This window comes from Phocoena sinus, chromosome 4 (assembly GCF_008692025.1).
Source record: "Phocoena sinus isolate mPhoSin1 chromosome 4, mPhoSin1.pri, whole genome shotgun sequence".
Lineage (NCBI taxonomy): Eukaryota > Metazoa > Chordata > Mammalia > Artiodactyla > Phocoenidae > Phocoena > Phocoena sinus.
In genome coordinates, this window is record NC_045766.1 from 119,907,244 (window position 1) to 119,924,235 (window position 16,992).

The 16,992-nt window shown below is 34.6% G+C and overlaps 1 protein-coding gene across 2 annotated transcripts in view; it reads right to left on the reverse strand.

Moving 5' to 3' along the window:
* TMPRSS15 (transmembrane serine protease 15) overlaps nt 1-16,992 on the reverse strand; it is a 130,238-nt gene that overhangs the window by 19,395 nt on the left and 93,851 nt on the right. For both annotated transcript variants that reach the window (XM_032630599.1, XM_032630600.1), the window contains 4 exons: nt 16,058-16,187; nt 5,222-5,317; nt 1,310-1,359; nt 410-584 (listed from right to left, as the gene is read on the reverse strand). In XM_032630599.1, the coding sequence (XP_032486490.1) occupies nt 410-584; nt 1,310-1,359; nt 5,222-5,317; nt 16,058-16,187 (451 nt within the window). The remainder of the gene's footprint in view (nt 1-409; nt 585-1,309; nt 1,360-5,221; nt 5,318-16,057; nt 16,188-16,992) is intronic.

The following is a 16,992-nucleotide window of genomic DNA, read 5'->3' on the forward strand; positions in this document are numbered from 1 at the left end:
TTTTTAATTTGTAACTTGAAGGCTATCTATACATGCTTTTTTTGACATTGACACTTTGCTGACAATAAATATTGTCCTAATTGGCTGATAACCAGCACAATTTATATAGTGAAAACTAATTTTATACCTTAAAAAATGCTTACCTTGTAAATAGGTGGAAATTTCAATTTTTATGTATGTATGAACCATAATACTTGATCCAAGTGTCTAATGAAGAATAAATTTTAATTATACTTTCTCTATTTTTATACATGATTTTAATGGGAAAATGATTGGAAAGTTTATAATGTTATAAACAGCAGGAACATTTCCCTGCTGGGAGGGTTTGGGGAGGCTGCCTGAAATGGGATGCCTAGTGTCTGCTGGGGTCACCTCGTTGGGGAAGGGCCAGCTGTGATATTGCACTCACCCATACACGCAGTGGGCGGCCGACACCAGCCAGTCCCTGCTGACCAGAGAAGCCCCACAGAGCAGCTGGTCGTTATAATACACAGCAACGATCCAAGGCCAGGCTCCTTCTCGGGAATTATTTCCTCCAACGATCTTTGGGCTAACTTCTGGAGCCACCAGTTTTTTTCCACACGCTGTTAAGATAATTGAAGAAAGAACTTCTAGTTAATTTTGGTGGATTTCCTCTGGTCATGAAAATTGAGTGGATCACTGCAAAATAACTTTAGGTGACATAGTGACTCTAAACAGAATGATTGTGATGACTGAATAGGAAAAACTGATGCCATTGCTACTGCCACCATCTTCAGTAAAACCAAAAGACAGTCTTCATAATGTATGGAGATTCCTCACTGATGTGTTGCAATGGACACTCCCTGTAGATCACAACAACAAGATGAGAAGACTCAAGTTTCAAAGTGACCAACAGGGTGATATTGGAGAGAACTGTATCCAGGCATGTTGACTGTTTTCATTGTTGTCATTGGAGTAAATCTCAGGAGCTTGAATGATGAAGGTATTATTACACAGAGAAGCTCAGGATGGTGTAATTTCAAGGCTTCATTACAGTACTCCCATAAGTATTAAGTGCACATTTAAAAAATTTTCTCATATCACAGGGAAATTTAAAATTGACTCATAAAAAAATCATCTTTTTCAAGTTTTCAAAGGACATGGAAATTTGTGAATTTTAATATCTTCTTAAATGCCTTTTTAAAATTCTGCCACCTCTGTCTGTGTTATCTACTATTAATGAAATTTTGTGCGCATCCTTTTGGGTGTATGGATAAATTAAAAAAAAGAAATAAACAGAATTTTAAACTGAAGGCTTGAAGGAGAACAGGAGGAAATATTGACTTACATTTATGGTTACATTGTAACAGAATCAGTGAATCCTCTAAGCACTGTTTACTGCAATAGAAGAACAATTGTATTTCAAAAATGGTGCACACAACATTTTAAAGCAAAACATAGTGTAAGTTGTCCTATTTTTTCTCTTTAGTAAAATGGACCTTTAAATGTGTCATACATAAAATGCACAGCAGAAAATCCTCAAAGTCAAATAAAGCTGGGTTCGTATCTTTAACTCTACTGCTGACTCTTCATGTGATTTTGGATAAGTTGCTCAATATCCCCAAGACTCAGTTTTAACACCCATAAAACAGGGGCAATAGTACTTTATTGGAGTTTTGTGAGATGTAAATAAATATTTGTAATGGAATTATTATTGTGTGTTATACACAATGAATACCTGATGAACGGTAGCTACTGTTAGTTTTTGTGAACCAACCTTGGGTTTCACCGTTCTATAATACAGAATATGCTTCAGTATTGCTAACGAGACAACTATTCGGGGCCCCAAACTGTGTGTGAGGCTGTGTACTTTATTCAGGGAATTCAATGATGAATGAATCATGAGTCCTGCTTTCAAGGGAGGCAGACATGTAAATATAAAATAAAGTGCAGGCATAAATAATTAAAAACTCACTACCCATTTAAATATTTGGATACCAACGTTTTTCAAAGCCAAGAATTCTAAAGAAAAATTAAAACAAAGAAAAAATTTTAAATGTGTGATACTTACTAACCACTAGAGGTCAGTATAACACAAGGAATTAAAGTACTTGCCCACACCTTTCCCTGATGGCAGCTACTGTAGCTATCGTTTGCCTTAAAACACACACACACATATAATTGTAATGGTTTCTATTTACATATTTAACAACACCTATTGTGCATGATTTTTAGGTGCTTGAAATTTTAGGGAAGAACAAGTCAAAAAACAAAACATGACCCAAGATGCATATGAGATCATTAAGTACAATAAAACAATTCAGTGTGTCTGGAACATACATGATAAGGATTACTTGAAATTACATGCATTCATGTTGTCTGTCAAATCCCCGATAGCAGACATAGCCAATTGAAATATAAGTAAATATACATTTTATTAATAAGCAATGTGCATGTAGGTATATCTATCTAGATATAGATAAATCAATATGCATTCATAATTCCCCAAAGAAGAAGTCTCAGTTAATGCTTCTTCTGTTATCCACCCATGGTTAGGAGAGAAGTCGTTTTTAGGATGTACCCCAGCATACTGTCAAGTTTCATTCAAACTTTCTACATCTACAATATCCATCAATGAAAGCGCATATTCAAAATTGTTCATCATTTTTAGGTGTTAAACAATATTTAAGACTCTGTGGTCTGTAAAAAATGGATGAATTTCTTTTCAGCAAGCACAGAAAAGTTTTTGGTTAACTTAATGGTTACCAGAGAATTAAACTGAGCTTAACACCTCATTCTTCAAGTGTTTTGGTTAATCAAAATTTTCATACACAAACACACACGTAGGGTCTCAGTATACAGCAGTAAGTTGCTTCACTTATGGTCAGAGTGAGCAGTGAGTACATTTGTCCAGGTACGTTATAGAGATTAGAGAAAAATAGAATAACTTTCCTGGCCTTCAGTCCTGGAGTCAGAATTAGGTCAGCCCTCTGTACGGGAAATAAGTCAATGCCATGATCCTGTGTCTTGCTTTCAGCACAGTGGGACAATATTGGGATACAAATGGATGGGTTTGTATCTACTGTGTTGACAAAATGAACACATTTTCTCTCCCTATATATGCCCAACAAGTGGCCTTTTTTCTTTCTTTTTCCTTTCCAGAACTGTTATTTAAAGTGATATGCTGCCTTGGAGAGTTCAGAGGTAGCACAGTAGAATGGCAAGTGGAGGGCTTTGAAGCCAGATAAACCTGGGTTAGAATCTCATGTTGCCTCCAGCTTTGTGAACGAGTCCAAGTCACTTATCAACACCAGGCTTTTCTCCTCATCCTTACAGTGGAGCCATGCTAATTAAGTCAAAGAGACTAGAAATAACCTCTGTAACATTGCAATGTTTCTGCCACCGCATCTGTCACAGGACAGGCATTCAATAAACTGTTGATAAGCACTCTATATCCTGTAACTAGCACCATGCTTAGAACACATTGTCAATCAATATATATTAAGTCAAATTTTTTGTTGTTGTTATCTAGGACCACTAGACAAAAAATTGGAGGAAAGGGAAACCCAATACTGGCAGCAGCATGAATTGTACGTTTCCAGTTATATCAGGTCAGCTGGTACCATGTTGAATGGCCTTCTCTCAGTGGTGGGAAAATAGTAGTCTAGTAATGCATATGCCTCATAATAGGAGAAAAAAATGGGGGTCTAAGTCGATCTTCATAGTTGGAAGAATCATATTCTTTGATATCCTCTTCCTTTCCTAATTTTTTTATTATGACCACTAGTGAAAGGGTGTTTTCAAAAACACCAGATTTCATGGGGCAATAAACATATTTCTGCAATAAATAAATAAATACATACATAGATACTAACTAAGTGCATATATGTCTGATTTCCTGTCAACCCAGTATAAGGTGGCTAATTAAGGAAGAGATTAAGAACGTTCTGGATTATTGATGTGATGAAAGTTTCAAGTATCTTTGTGTGTAAATGGTGTCTCTTTCAAATAACATGAACATACAATAAAGACATCAATGTATAATGATACTGGCATTTTGTTGATAAGCATGGAATAAACTAGTTCTTATTTTAAATATGCATATAATTAATATAAAATATTCTGTACTTTTTCCTTTTTTTCTAACTGATTCTTAAATGTCTATAAAATATAAATAAGAGACATTCTCAGCATACACACTGTTCAAGATCTATAATGATAATGCAAATTTAGACATGCTTTATAGAAAGGAAATCTAGTAGACCGCTTTCTCACTTGCAGATGGTTTGCTTCACCCTCGATGAGACTAATAAAATCAGTCAAGGCCCTGCAAATATTCATATAAAATATTCAACTGCAAAGTACTTTGGTACTAAAACTACTCCTTTAACAAATGTTTTACTGGTTGAGCTCACAGACGTGGCAACTTTTCATGAAGAGCTGAGTAATTATATAATTTCACTTTTCACCATTAAGTGTATTAAACAAAGAACTTCAAGCTAATGCACCAGCAATGATATCTTAAATCCTTGTCTGTTGTTACAGCTTCTTCTTGAAGTTACTTTCTTCCCATCCAAGCTGACCTTTAATGGAACTGTAAAATTCAGAAGCCAATTTCAACCGAAGTTATCATTAATTCCCAAACAGCAGAAATGACATAATCTAAGCTAAAACAGATCTTTGAATACAGGAAGGATGCTGCTTTTTAAAACATGAGTAAAAGCTGTAAAAGTGAACCTAATTGTAAAGAGCAAAGGAGAAAATGCAGACACAACTTAAAGTCTGTACTCTTTCACTTAATAACCATGTTCTATTTGCTAGAGAAAAGAATACCATGACTGTTTTATCCCTTTCTTCTCTTTTGATGATAACTACTTGTGTCACTCTTTTTAGTCTGATCAACACTGGACCTATTTATTCCAACTCTCACAATTTCTTTGTATGGGGTTTACTTGTTTATAAATCCAAGAGTATGGATAAAAAGAATGTGGAAGTAAAACTTACTGAATCTCTATCAGTGTGCTCTCTAATTACACTGTAATACTTCATTTGACCCTGTTACTATATGTATATGAGGATTAGGCAATGTTATCGGATAGGATTGATTAGATACTGTTTGAGATTACCTGAATAACAAAATAATTAAATAACTTTCAATATTATGTGGCATATATGGTGGTATTAAAATCGGACTGACTTCAAAATCCACCTTCTTTCCTGTCCATGTACAACTAGTCAAAGAACACATTTTGAGACCCACCTTGGTGTTAGTGTTAAGCTGCCATTAGGTGTTGTGTTTAGTTGTACAAACGGTCCATGTCCAGTAGAAAAGATTGGCATGGATGAGTTTCCACTCCTAGGGAAAAGCACGCAGACAAAACAAAAACACAAAAAAGTCATAAACGAAACTTCTAGTTATTTAATGCTGTGGACATTGAAATAAATTATGAAATTCCAGGCAAAGAGATTAACATTTTAATATTAAGCTTCAAATGTTTTGATGTCTAAAAGATGGTACAACTCAGTAGAAGAATTACTCATAATGACATGAAATGTAATTTTAATTTTTGCATAATACCTCTTGTTCTTGTTTGCCTGCTCATATATGTTATTTAACAGAGTTAAAATCAGTGCAAATGTCATTTGAGTGTCTGATTTGTTTCATTTGACTTTTCTATGTTGTCCAACAACTTCTATAATGGTCAATTTCTATAATGGTCAATTTGACCAACAAATTGACCAACAATTTCTATAATGGTCAATTATAATGACAACTTCAAAGAATTGCTGCAACATAATTTATTAATCTTTTTTTTTCCTGTTGAGTGTAATTCATCTTTTAAAAAAATGCACGTTGCCTAAGAACAACATAGAAAAAGGAGATCCTCAGTGTTTACCTTTGTTGCTTTGTTCTTGATATTTCATTCAATTCAAAGCCTAACAGCCCTAATTTAAAATCGGAAGTTATGTTTTTGCTCTAAAAGAGGGAGTATGCAGCCTGTACCTCCAAGTGTCAAATGGTGAACCAGAATGGGATAAAAAGACACCTCCATGTGACAAAAGACATTAAGTTACTGGTCTTTCTTATCCCTGAAAACCTGTTACAGCCATGCTGTCAACTGTGAACCTTCACTGAAGATTTCTTTTAATTATCCGCTCTTCCCTAAGCTTAGCTGGAAACTTTTAGCCTCTCACTTTCTAATCTTTTTCTTGCCTTTTATTTATTCCAGATTTTAATCTTCATATAAAAATATACCTTTAGGCTAGAAACATCCTGATTCCTGCTATCTTCTCTGGGCTGGCAGGAAGATGATGTGGTTCCTATCTTTTGGAGTATCTTGAGGGACCCATTCAATCCCTCTTCAAAAGAAGGTCCAGTGTTTTTCCTAGGCTATAGTCAACGCTGACCCTTTTCTGTCTGTGTGCATAGAGGAAGTTTCCAAGGAACACATGGCTGTTATGATCAGTAAGAGGAAAAGAATGAAGTAGAGGGTGTTTCCTTTCTCTTTCTGGTAAGACAAGACCTTAAAGAAACTGAAAGTGTCTGATACCTTTCATTCACTGAACAGAGAACTGGAACAATGGAGCTTGTATTTAATGTCCCAGAATTTATCATCTTGCACTTTCATTTTATAAACAGATAAATGTAACTCAAGCATACAAATCAATCACCATTCCTTTAATAAAATCTGAAATGGATTTACCAAAGGGAAAATGAGTGTTGCTACCATTATTGCTAAAGATTAAGATATTCCTTCCATGTGGGAAGAAGAAACAACTTATTTAAGGACTTATATAAAATATATTTTTTTATAGCTCAGAAAACAAAGCAGGCATAAAGACATGCAAAGAAAAGGAAAACACTAATCTGAAAAGATACATGCACCCCAAAGTTCATAGCAGCATTATTTACAGTAGCCAAGATATGGAAGCAACCTATGTGCCCATCGACAGATGAATGGATAAATAAGATGTGCTACACACACACACACACACACACACACACACACACACACACACGCTGGAATATTACTCAGCCATAAAAAAGAATGAAATCTTGTCATTTATGACAAAATGGATGGACCTGGAGGGCATTATGTTAAGCAAAATAAGTCAGACAGAGAAAGACAAATACCGGATGTTTTCTAAATAGCAAAACAAGTGAACAAATATAACAGAGTAGAAACAGACTCACAGATACAAAGAACAAACAGGGGTTGCCAGAGGAGAAATGGGTGGAAGGAGGGACAAAAAGGTAGATTAAAAGGTAGAAACTTCCTATTAATCTGTCTCATATCAATTTAATTTAGACCAGCCAGAAGAAGCTATAGAAGGGTAGAGGAAAATTTCTTCCTCCCTGACAGTGTGTAATCTATAAAAATATCCAATATGTTGTACACCTGAAATTAATATAATATTGTAAGTTAACTATACTTCAGTTAAAAAAAAAAAATCTCAAACGACAACAGAGGGTGTAGAAGGTCAGGAATGCTCTAGATCAGGAAGGACTTTACTACTGCAGGAATCTTTTAGTTAAGGACTCACACATTTAGGGAAGACAGGATGTGGATCAAAAGAGATTTTAGACGACTGAATTTTACCATCGGTACAGCTTCTGGTACAATTCATCAACACTAATCTTGACTTTTAAGAATATCAAGGAATGTCTATCCAATTTGAAGAGGCTCTAGTTGTGTTGACTTTGCATGAAGTCTCCAGAAACATCATTGGAATTGGTTGATTAGTGTACCTCTTCACTGGTAGGGACAAGTTGGCGGATCCTAGTTATTCTCCAATCTCTCTTTTAGATGTCTGTCTTCTTTTACCTCTTTTGGTTCATGTTCTCAGTGTCCTTATTCTGCTGAATGCCTATGTGTGTTGTATATTCTTCTAGGTAGTTTTCTATGTTCCCAACTCTCCATGATGAAAGATTTTCCAGGTGTGTAATCCAGATAAGTAGCATTAGCCTCACCAGGGGCTAGTTGCAAATCACCCAGCTCTAACCCAGATCCACCCACAATTTTGAAACTCTGGGGGTAAGATCCAGTGATGAGTCTTTTAACAAACCTTCCAGGTGATTCTGATGCTTCCTAGTCACAAACCACTGTCATAGTCAAATAAAATATCTAATTCTTTACTTGTTCAGGGGTCTGCTCATTGGCTTCCAAAGTGACTTCTAGTTACCTATAGTAATCTTACTATAAGCAATCTGTTTGAGCCACTGATAAAGTTAATTCATATATCAGGACCCACAAAATGGTGGTCACCCAGGGGCCTGGCCCACATCACAAATCTAATCCTAAGTCAGCCTACACTTACAGGAAGTGTTTCACTTCCTGAAATGTAGAAAGAAAATGTAACACCAGTCACAATCTTCCAACTCAGGTTTAGCTAGCTCACCTTACCCTAGAAAATGGGACCTGGTAGCCTATATGCCTATAAGGAAATCCCTGACCTACATTGCCTCTTCTAATATTCCATAAAACTCACTGTTGTCCCAAATCCCTCAGGAATAGTGCTCCACTGCTTGTGAGGCACTGTACCCCCAATCTATGGGCCGTGTACTCTTGAATAAATGACATCCAACTCGTTATTAAATTGTTTTAGTTTTGTCAGTTGACAGCACTCATGACTACGTGGGGGGACATCTAGAAGAGTAATTCATTAAAAATATACATCGGAGTTGTGGATTTAAGCCTTCTATTATCTCTAGCTGTTTTTAGTCTATTGCTTAGCTGTCTTTTTAAAGACAGATCCTGAGGGGATGCATTAATTTCTCTGGAAACTCAAAACGAAATTAAATTGAAAAAAATATTGAAAAATTATTTATAAATCAGTTTTTAATCTAGTATCTATTTATTACACACCTACCACTGGCATTGCACTGATAGGATTGGCAGTTAAAATTTTAACACATGCCTATTCTAGAAGAAAGACTAGACGCAAAGCTTTAAGAATAGACTATTTAGTAAACACTAAATGTGCTACCCTGGGATTCTGAAGTGCTCTTCCATAGTGATGTTTTCACTATCTGGTTGAGAAAAATAGAGATTATGTATACACGCGGAAAAAATGACACACATAAAGCTTGTATTCTAAGATCGTGTTCTATATATGCAGCCTCAAACTTTATATGAGAAAAGACCTCAGTTAATGGTGTAGATATATTGTTTGGGGTTATGCAGAACAACTGGAAAAAACTTCTAAAGTACTCCCATAATTAAATTTTTTGTTGTAAACATTGGTATCAGCAACCTAAGAGTGGTGTATAGAGGCCATCAGTTCATACAAATATTTCCAGGTGTCAGTGCTGGATGTTAAAAGTTGGAATTTAATTGGAGACAGAGTAACTGCATTTCAAATCCTTCCAAATCAAGCTCACCTTTTTCAGACTGAACACAATTTATTCCAGTTTATATTCATAGTAAGCAGAATATAAGCAGCAGAAGTTTACGACAAACTATTTCTTATTTTAAGAAATGATGGAAATGATAAAGATATATTCAATATTTAAAATATTCTTGGCAAAATAAAAGGTTAGTAACAATATATTAAGTCACCATTTATTTTTAGAAACAAAGTCTCAGAACTGAAAAATTGAACTGTTGAGAATATATTCAAGGGATGATAATTTTCTCCTGTCCTTATCTGTTTCTATTTTAGAATATAGAAGCCTCCCTCCCCCTCCCCAAACAACAGGATTTAAGGGAATGGTGAAGATATTTTGGTTTGGGGAAAACCATAATATCTTGTTGTTTTTATGTAACAAACTTTAAGTGGAAAAAAAAGTCTTTGAGTAAAAAACAAAAACAAACAAATAAAATCCCCAACTCTGTTAACAGACTTTTATAGACTAAACAACTATGTTGCAGAAAATTTATTGATAGATGATTCACAACTGACCAAAAGAGATTTTCTTAACCTTTATGTGTATAATTATATTCTCAGTAAATTCCTTGCCACATAAATCTCTCTGGGTTACAAAATACCCGTTTGAGTGTAAGTCAAAATAAAAGTTAAAGACAAAGAGATTTCTCCTTAAATTGTATTAATAAAAATAAGTGACATTTCGCATAAAAGAGTACCTTAATTCCCAATAATATGTTTTCAAATACTTAGTGGGATAAATCAGGAATGATTTTTTTCCAAGCAAGCAATAATACCAACCTGTGTTTGCTGAAAACTTATCCATGATTTTTTTTTTCCCCTTTTAATTACGTCCTACTTATAGTGGTCTTTTTAAACTCTCTAATTTTGTTTTGATCTACTGGGGGAAAAAGTTTTCCAGAGAAGTTAAAATAGGCTAGTGTTGGAAAGACAAGTTGAGGAATCCCCTGGATTAAGTCAGAGATGACCCTCACATAGAGTATTTAAACCTGGTTGCAGTAGGAAACAAATGTTTGTTTGTTTGTTTTTACTTTGTTTTTAACATCAGATGAAATCAAACTGCCAAACTTTGGAGATGTTTTGTACAATTTCTATGTTTTCTACTGAAACAAGTACACAAAGTTCCATGGGTTCCTTTGAAATGAGAGGACTACTTATCAGAATCACGGGGGCTTCTTTAAAGAACCAAGACCTCTGGGCCTCATTCTAGCCAAAATTCCAGCCTGGGTTCTATGGAGGCCCTAGTAGTTCATGGTAACCTGTAGGGGGCTTATATTTGGAGGAGAAATAGTGACATCTTTATTTTTACTAACCTCTAATTCAAACATAGCCTTTTCTTCTGATACAAATTCAGGTGACTAACCACAATATTATTAGAAACACCTATACTTTTGCCACTAAAACAAATTGCAGCTATCTTCAGATCACACTGCAGTTACTGTATAACTGTAAAAATATCATTTATGCTCATTTCTGACAGTACAATAATCATTGGAATCACCAGTATATCTTATTTACTATGTTAATAAAGAAATATATAATACTACCCTGTATTTTTAATACTTTGATAATTTTTTTCAATGTAATGAATTTCCTTTGTAGTTATGTATATTTTACTTTATGCAAAAATATGAACTTAAGAAGAGGTTGGCAAGTTTCACCAGACTGCCAAAAATGCCCACGACACACGCAAAAGAGGGTTAAGGACACCTACCCTAGATAGTGGTTCTCAAGCTTCAGTGAACAGCAGAATCACCAAGAGCTATTCAAACACAGATTACTCTGCCCAGCTCTAGACTTTCAGATGAGTGGGTCTGAGGTGGCGGTTCCAGAATATGAGTCTGTATACATGCATCCCAGGTGTTGCAGATGCTGCTAATTTGCTTTTTTTTAAAAATTCATTTTATTGAAGTATAGTTGATTTACAAAGTTGTGTTAATTTCTGCTGTATAGCAAAGTGATTCAGTTATTAATGTGCTTCTAAAATCACACACTGAAAACCACTGACATAGGCCACCCTGAATCTGAATGTCTGGGACCATGACCAGGTGACTGTAATGCATCACCAGGTCTGGGAGCTGCTGATCTAGCTTCTGGATTACAAATCAGTGGTATGGTGGTACACTTGCTTTCATGCCCTTGCCCATAGCACATGTAATTACCTAGCCACTGTGTTTTCCCCAACCCTGTTAGATAATAGGCCTAAGATGAATCTTAGCAAGTTACACAGTTACAGTAGTTTGCTATTATTTTCTCTTTACTTATTTTTAATTAATGCATTTCTAATTCTAAAACAGGAAAAAAAACCCATCAGAGTTATAAATTGCAATTCTGGCAAATGATGAGTTTTTTAGCTAGGTCAGTTAAACCAAGTAAAATAAAATTTCTTTTCACCCCCTCCCCCTAGCGCCCCTACCTGACCAGCTCACTGCCTCACTCATCCCACCCTAGGGACGTAGCTAAGACTAAAATTAAAATTTCCTTTGGTGTTGGACTTGTAAATTAAAATTTAAAAATAACAAAAAACATTATTTAATTATTTTTGTGTCAAGTTGGCAAATAAAAAGAAATCATTTAAAGTTGAATGTAGCAGTTATATATTTTCTATTAATTCCTATATCTAATCTTTGTTGTTGTTTTATGGTAAGGCTTTTTCTCACATAGTTGAAAGTTTGGGGACACTGACAGAAAATATAGTCACGAAGAGGAACATTATTTTTCTACCAATTTCTTAAACTAATAGGAAACACAGGTTCTATTTTCAGTTTTCCAGGAACCTATTTTTAGTGCTAAATTGTGCATAAAAATTTGCTGTAGTGCTTACACAGGAAATTAAATTATCATGCTCTATTTATTTGGCAGGTTAACTTAAAAAAATTTTACCCCTCACCAACCCCCCCCCCCAAATTTTTGAAACACCTCTAAAATGGAAGAACATTGAAGTAATTCTGTTTCTTATTTGGGGTTTCAGAATAAGAGGCTCAACTTGATGTTTTTGATATTTGAACTGAAGGTATCTAGCCAGGACTATTATGCGATTTAAAAATTAACACCAGCTCCTCATAGGGCTGCCTCATGGGGATACATATAACTAACTCTATTTTTAAAACATTAGTATTTCCTGAATTTTGTAGAGCTGTACAGACCTGATGACTTCTCATTTTTAATCGCTTAGCAGGGCAAAACAACTGCATAGTTCATTTACTGGGTTAGTAACAGGGCAGTGTGCTTTCCTAGGAAATACCATTTTAAAAATCACTACTCTAAGTTTCCTTAACATTTATTCTTGCATCAGTATAAAATGTTTTCTTTCATACTTTGATCAGAGACATGAAAATGTTATTCAAAGTACTTTTTACTTATGCAGCTATCAATGGCAGGGAATGAAAATGTTTCATTTAGAAAAGGAAAGGCTGATGAAATCTGCCTCATATGATTTACTAGAATCTGTGGGGAATTGCATTTTGTATCCTATCTGAATAAATAATCTTGAGAGACTACAGTGCCTTTTTAATAAATTGACTCCTAAATTACTTCCCACTGTACCAAACACATCATTTTAAACTCGCCAAGTTTTCTTTCATTACCGTGCACCACTCTAGACAAATTCTCATTAAGTCTCTAACTTTCTTTCAATTACTAGAGCACTATGGAGACTATTTAATAAGTGCAGGTCCAAAGATTAAAGTTTTTGCAGAGATTACCTGACTCATTTCTGAAGAAAACAAGTGCCTGACCTTCACGAAAAATATTGTATTCAAGAGTGGGATGTACTACTCGCTTTTCACACACTAAAAAAATCTAGTTTTCTGTCCCTGTCTCCATCTGGAAGGACTGTGAGTCATTAGAAATCAGGTCAGTGAACTAGAGAGTAAAATATGGTTGAGGGGGAAAAACATGTAAATAGATAGTTGTGTGGAATTGGCTGTCATCCACACAGCTCAGGCCATTTTCTAGAAAGCCTTTCCTGACATGCCCAAATTGAGTATAGATTCTCCTATAGCACTTTGTATTTATCACATTATGTTGTAATTTTTTTTTAACATCTTTATTGGAGTATAATTGCTTTACAATGGTGTGTTAGTTTCTGCTTTATAACAAAGTGAATCAGCTTATTTATGTGTCTATCTCCACCACATAAGCATTTAAAGCAAAAACAATGTCTCATTCATCTGACGACCGGGCACAACATCATTACCAATGCTTAGATTTCCGATCTGGGAGTAAATAAAATAATATATTTATATTAGCAACTATTAAAAAATAATAAAGATAAATGTTTCCTTTCCAATATGTTCTCTCATGCAAATGAAGGAGTCAGCACTATGTAATCACCCAACAAATTTTATTCAAATGCATTCAAAATATTTCTGCCAAAGAAGATATCAATCACTTTGATCTTTGTAAATGATTCATCTTAACCCCGATCTATCCTCGAGGAAACAATTCAGCTAAGATTCACAAACCACAGTGGAAAGAACATCTGTGTTTATAAGCATATAGTGATGCTTAGGTGATGAATTGGGACTCAAGCTCCTGTGTAATAAAAGCCCAATCATCCAGGGCATTTAGATTCATCCATTGTGGACACAAGGTCAAGTAACCCATCTCCTCAGCCTAAATTTTACTAAGTTTCTGAGTCTATAAAATAGTTCCTCAGCATTACAGGCAAGTTTAGTAGTGGAAACCAAGGACTTCCTAGGGCCTCACCTGCATGAACTTGCTATTGAACTAAAATCAACACTAAAGTAGGAACCTGGAGTCAGTGTCACTTATGCAGTGCTTTACTTGAAGTGGGGTTAAACAATTGTCTCTTTCAGTGTTTTGTTGATTCTTCATCAAAAAACTTTATTTCCCCTAACCTACCCTCCTCCAAGACTCTTTATGTCTCAAAGCTTCCCAGGTTAAAAGGGTTTTTGTTAGAACACAAACTACAATGTATAATAAAAGGGATATATATATATATATATATATATATATATATATATATATATAAATTGCAAGGTTTCCAAATAAGACACATAAACCAAATTGATGATTATTTACATGATGGATGGTAAAACTCACTTCCTCCATTTGAATTTGACAAGAACTGCCTTCCTGACGAGGATGACATCACTTGCATGAGACTTGGAGCTGGCGAGTTCCCATTCTGAAGGAACAGCATTTTGGGAGGTAAAGGGAGCTGAAAGCTCTCAATCCAACTAGTAGTTATCCAACTTCTAGTATCCAAGAAATTATAGAGCATTTCTGACACTCTGACTGGGGCCTCAACACATTTTCCTATTGTAAAATATCTCTATGTGGTGGTTAGGTGCTATTTTTTGCACTGGTAATCAATATAACTCTCCAAGTCTACTAGAAATTAAAAATCTGCACTAACATTATTTCTAGTGGAAAATATGTTTTGGGTTAAGAAATAAGCATTTTGAAATAAATTCCAAAAATCTGTGTATAGAATGATGACTCTATGAATTATTAATCAGCAAGAAGGGCCCCTTAAGAGGAAAGCAATCAATTACCTTTGATTTTGATGAATTAGAAATAGCTGAGATAACTTGGAAATGCTGGGAGTATAGGTGGATGTGGACTTACATTATTTTCCTTTGTAACTTTGTATAATCTTCTAAAATAAATTAGAAAACAATTCTCCAGTTCAAGGTGGAAAGGAAATTATAATGATTTATAACTGGCAAATGTATACTTCTGGCATACATTTATTTAGCTAGAAATATTTATATTTATATTTACATATATACTTATACATAAAGAATAATTTATTGCTTCAACAAATATCTTTTAGCACCTGTGTTTTGAAACAAATATAAGTCTAGATATTAGCAATGCAATAATGGATAAAATAGACATGGGTCTTACATTTACAGACTTCTTAGTTTACAGGTTAACCCAGTAAATAATATAGTGCTATGAGTGATAAATAACCATATGTGACCCAATATGGTTAAGTCTCTCAGATCATGAATACCAAAGGATCAGAATGGTGAATTAGAGTTGACAGATTACACAGCTTAAATGAAGTAAATTATTACTACTTATCACCCACCATTTTTCACCTCATCACTTTTGAGACTGATGGGGAGGTAAAGAACGAATATGGTGAACTTATATATTTGAGGTAATATATTATGATATTAAACTGGAATATAAAGTAAAGTTTTGGTGAATCATTAATATGGAATTTTCACTTGAATTAAGTCTTGAATTTTGCATATTCTTTATCACAATAATTATACTGATACAGATCTTCTGAAAGAACTATTATGAACATGTCACAAAGATACAGCAAAAGCGTGTTCTCTGCGTTACCCTTGTGATTAGTTATATATATTATAATATAGCATAAAATGGAATATTTCCTTTTCTTAAAAATCTACAGAAAATATTTAATGACATGAGAAATGTTCATGTGTAAGTAGGCTATAAGACAGAGCATAATATGGTATTTTGTATGATTTTGTAATATACTATTTCTATATACTTATATTCATGTAATCTTTATAAAAAGGTTATGAACTGTGGTTGTTGTTTGAGAATGGGGTTAGGCAAGATTTTTATTTTTTTCCTTTTGATCATGTATATTTTCTAAATCCATAACTTCCATAAATTTTAAATTTCTTAATAAACCCAATTTGAAACCCATAAAAAAGCTTGATAATAATTTAAGAGTGAGCTGGGTAGAATTACTTACCCTAGTCCCAGCAGCTGACAAACATCATTTGAAATCTGGGTCGTCCAGTTCTCAGCACAAGCTACATGCCATATGCTCTGTATTCTGAACTGCACCAAACCACGGTTTGTCGTACCATTGAAGAGACGCACTAAAGAGATTAGATCATACATAGGGTCATTGTGACCTAAGTTGATAAAAGGAAATGATGGACTCTAAACTAAACATGCAATGTTCTTAACATTTAGAATTTAGAGATTGATAGTACGTAATTTTTCGTAACATTATGCTGGAAGTCTTAAGTTGAAAAAGATAAATTCGGTAGACTTAATTTTGCTCTTTAATATGACTATAAAAAGGGAAAGGGCAGAGATATGTGAGTTCACTGCATACCAATACAGCAAATAAACAGAAAATAAAGCTTTTTGAGGAGAATATCTTACAAATGTGTTCTCTAGAAGAAGGAAAACTCAAGTTCAGGAATAACTGTAAGCATTTTTTTTCCTACTTCTTTCTCCAGAAGCTATTTTCTTTGCCCTTATTCTTTTGCTGTTTGGTTTCCGTCATCTTCCCCTCTATCTTACAACCATTTTTGATAGAGTGTTAAGGCCATTAGTGGCTAAGTGGGGATTGGGTTAAGCGAAGCTAGTTTATCAAACAGGTAAAATATCACCCATCATAGTTTTACCCACAGACACCACATTGTAATTCTGTAAGTGAATGTTATGTTTACATTTTTTCCCTATTATAAAAAGAATAACCGCATGCACTTTAGAATTAGACAGACTTAGGTTGGAAACACAGCTCTAGCCCTTGCTAGGTGTGTGACCTTTGGCAGCCCCTTAGCTCCTCCAAGCCTCAGCTTTCTCATGACTGAAATAGAGTTAATTCTAATTACGTTAAGATTGTTTTACAGCACTTAGTTACAGTGCATGGCACATCATAAATAGCATTAA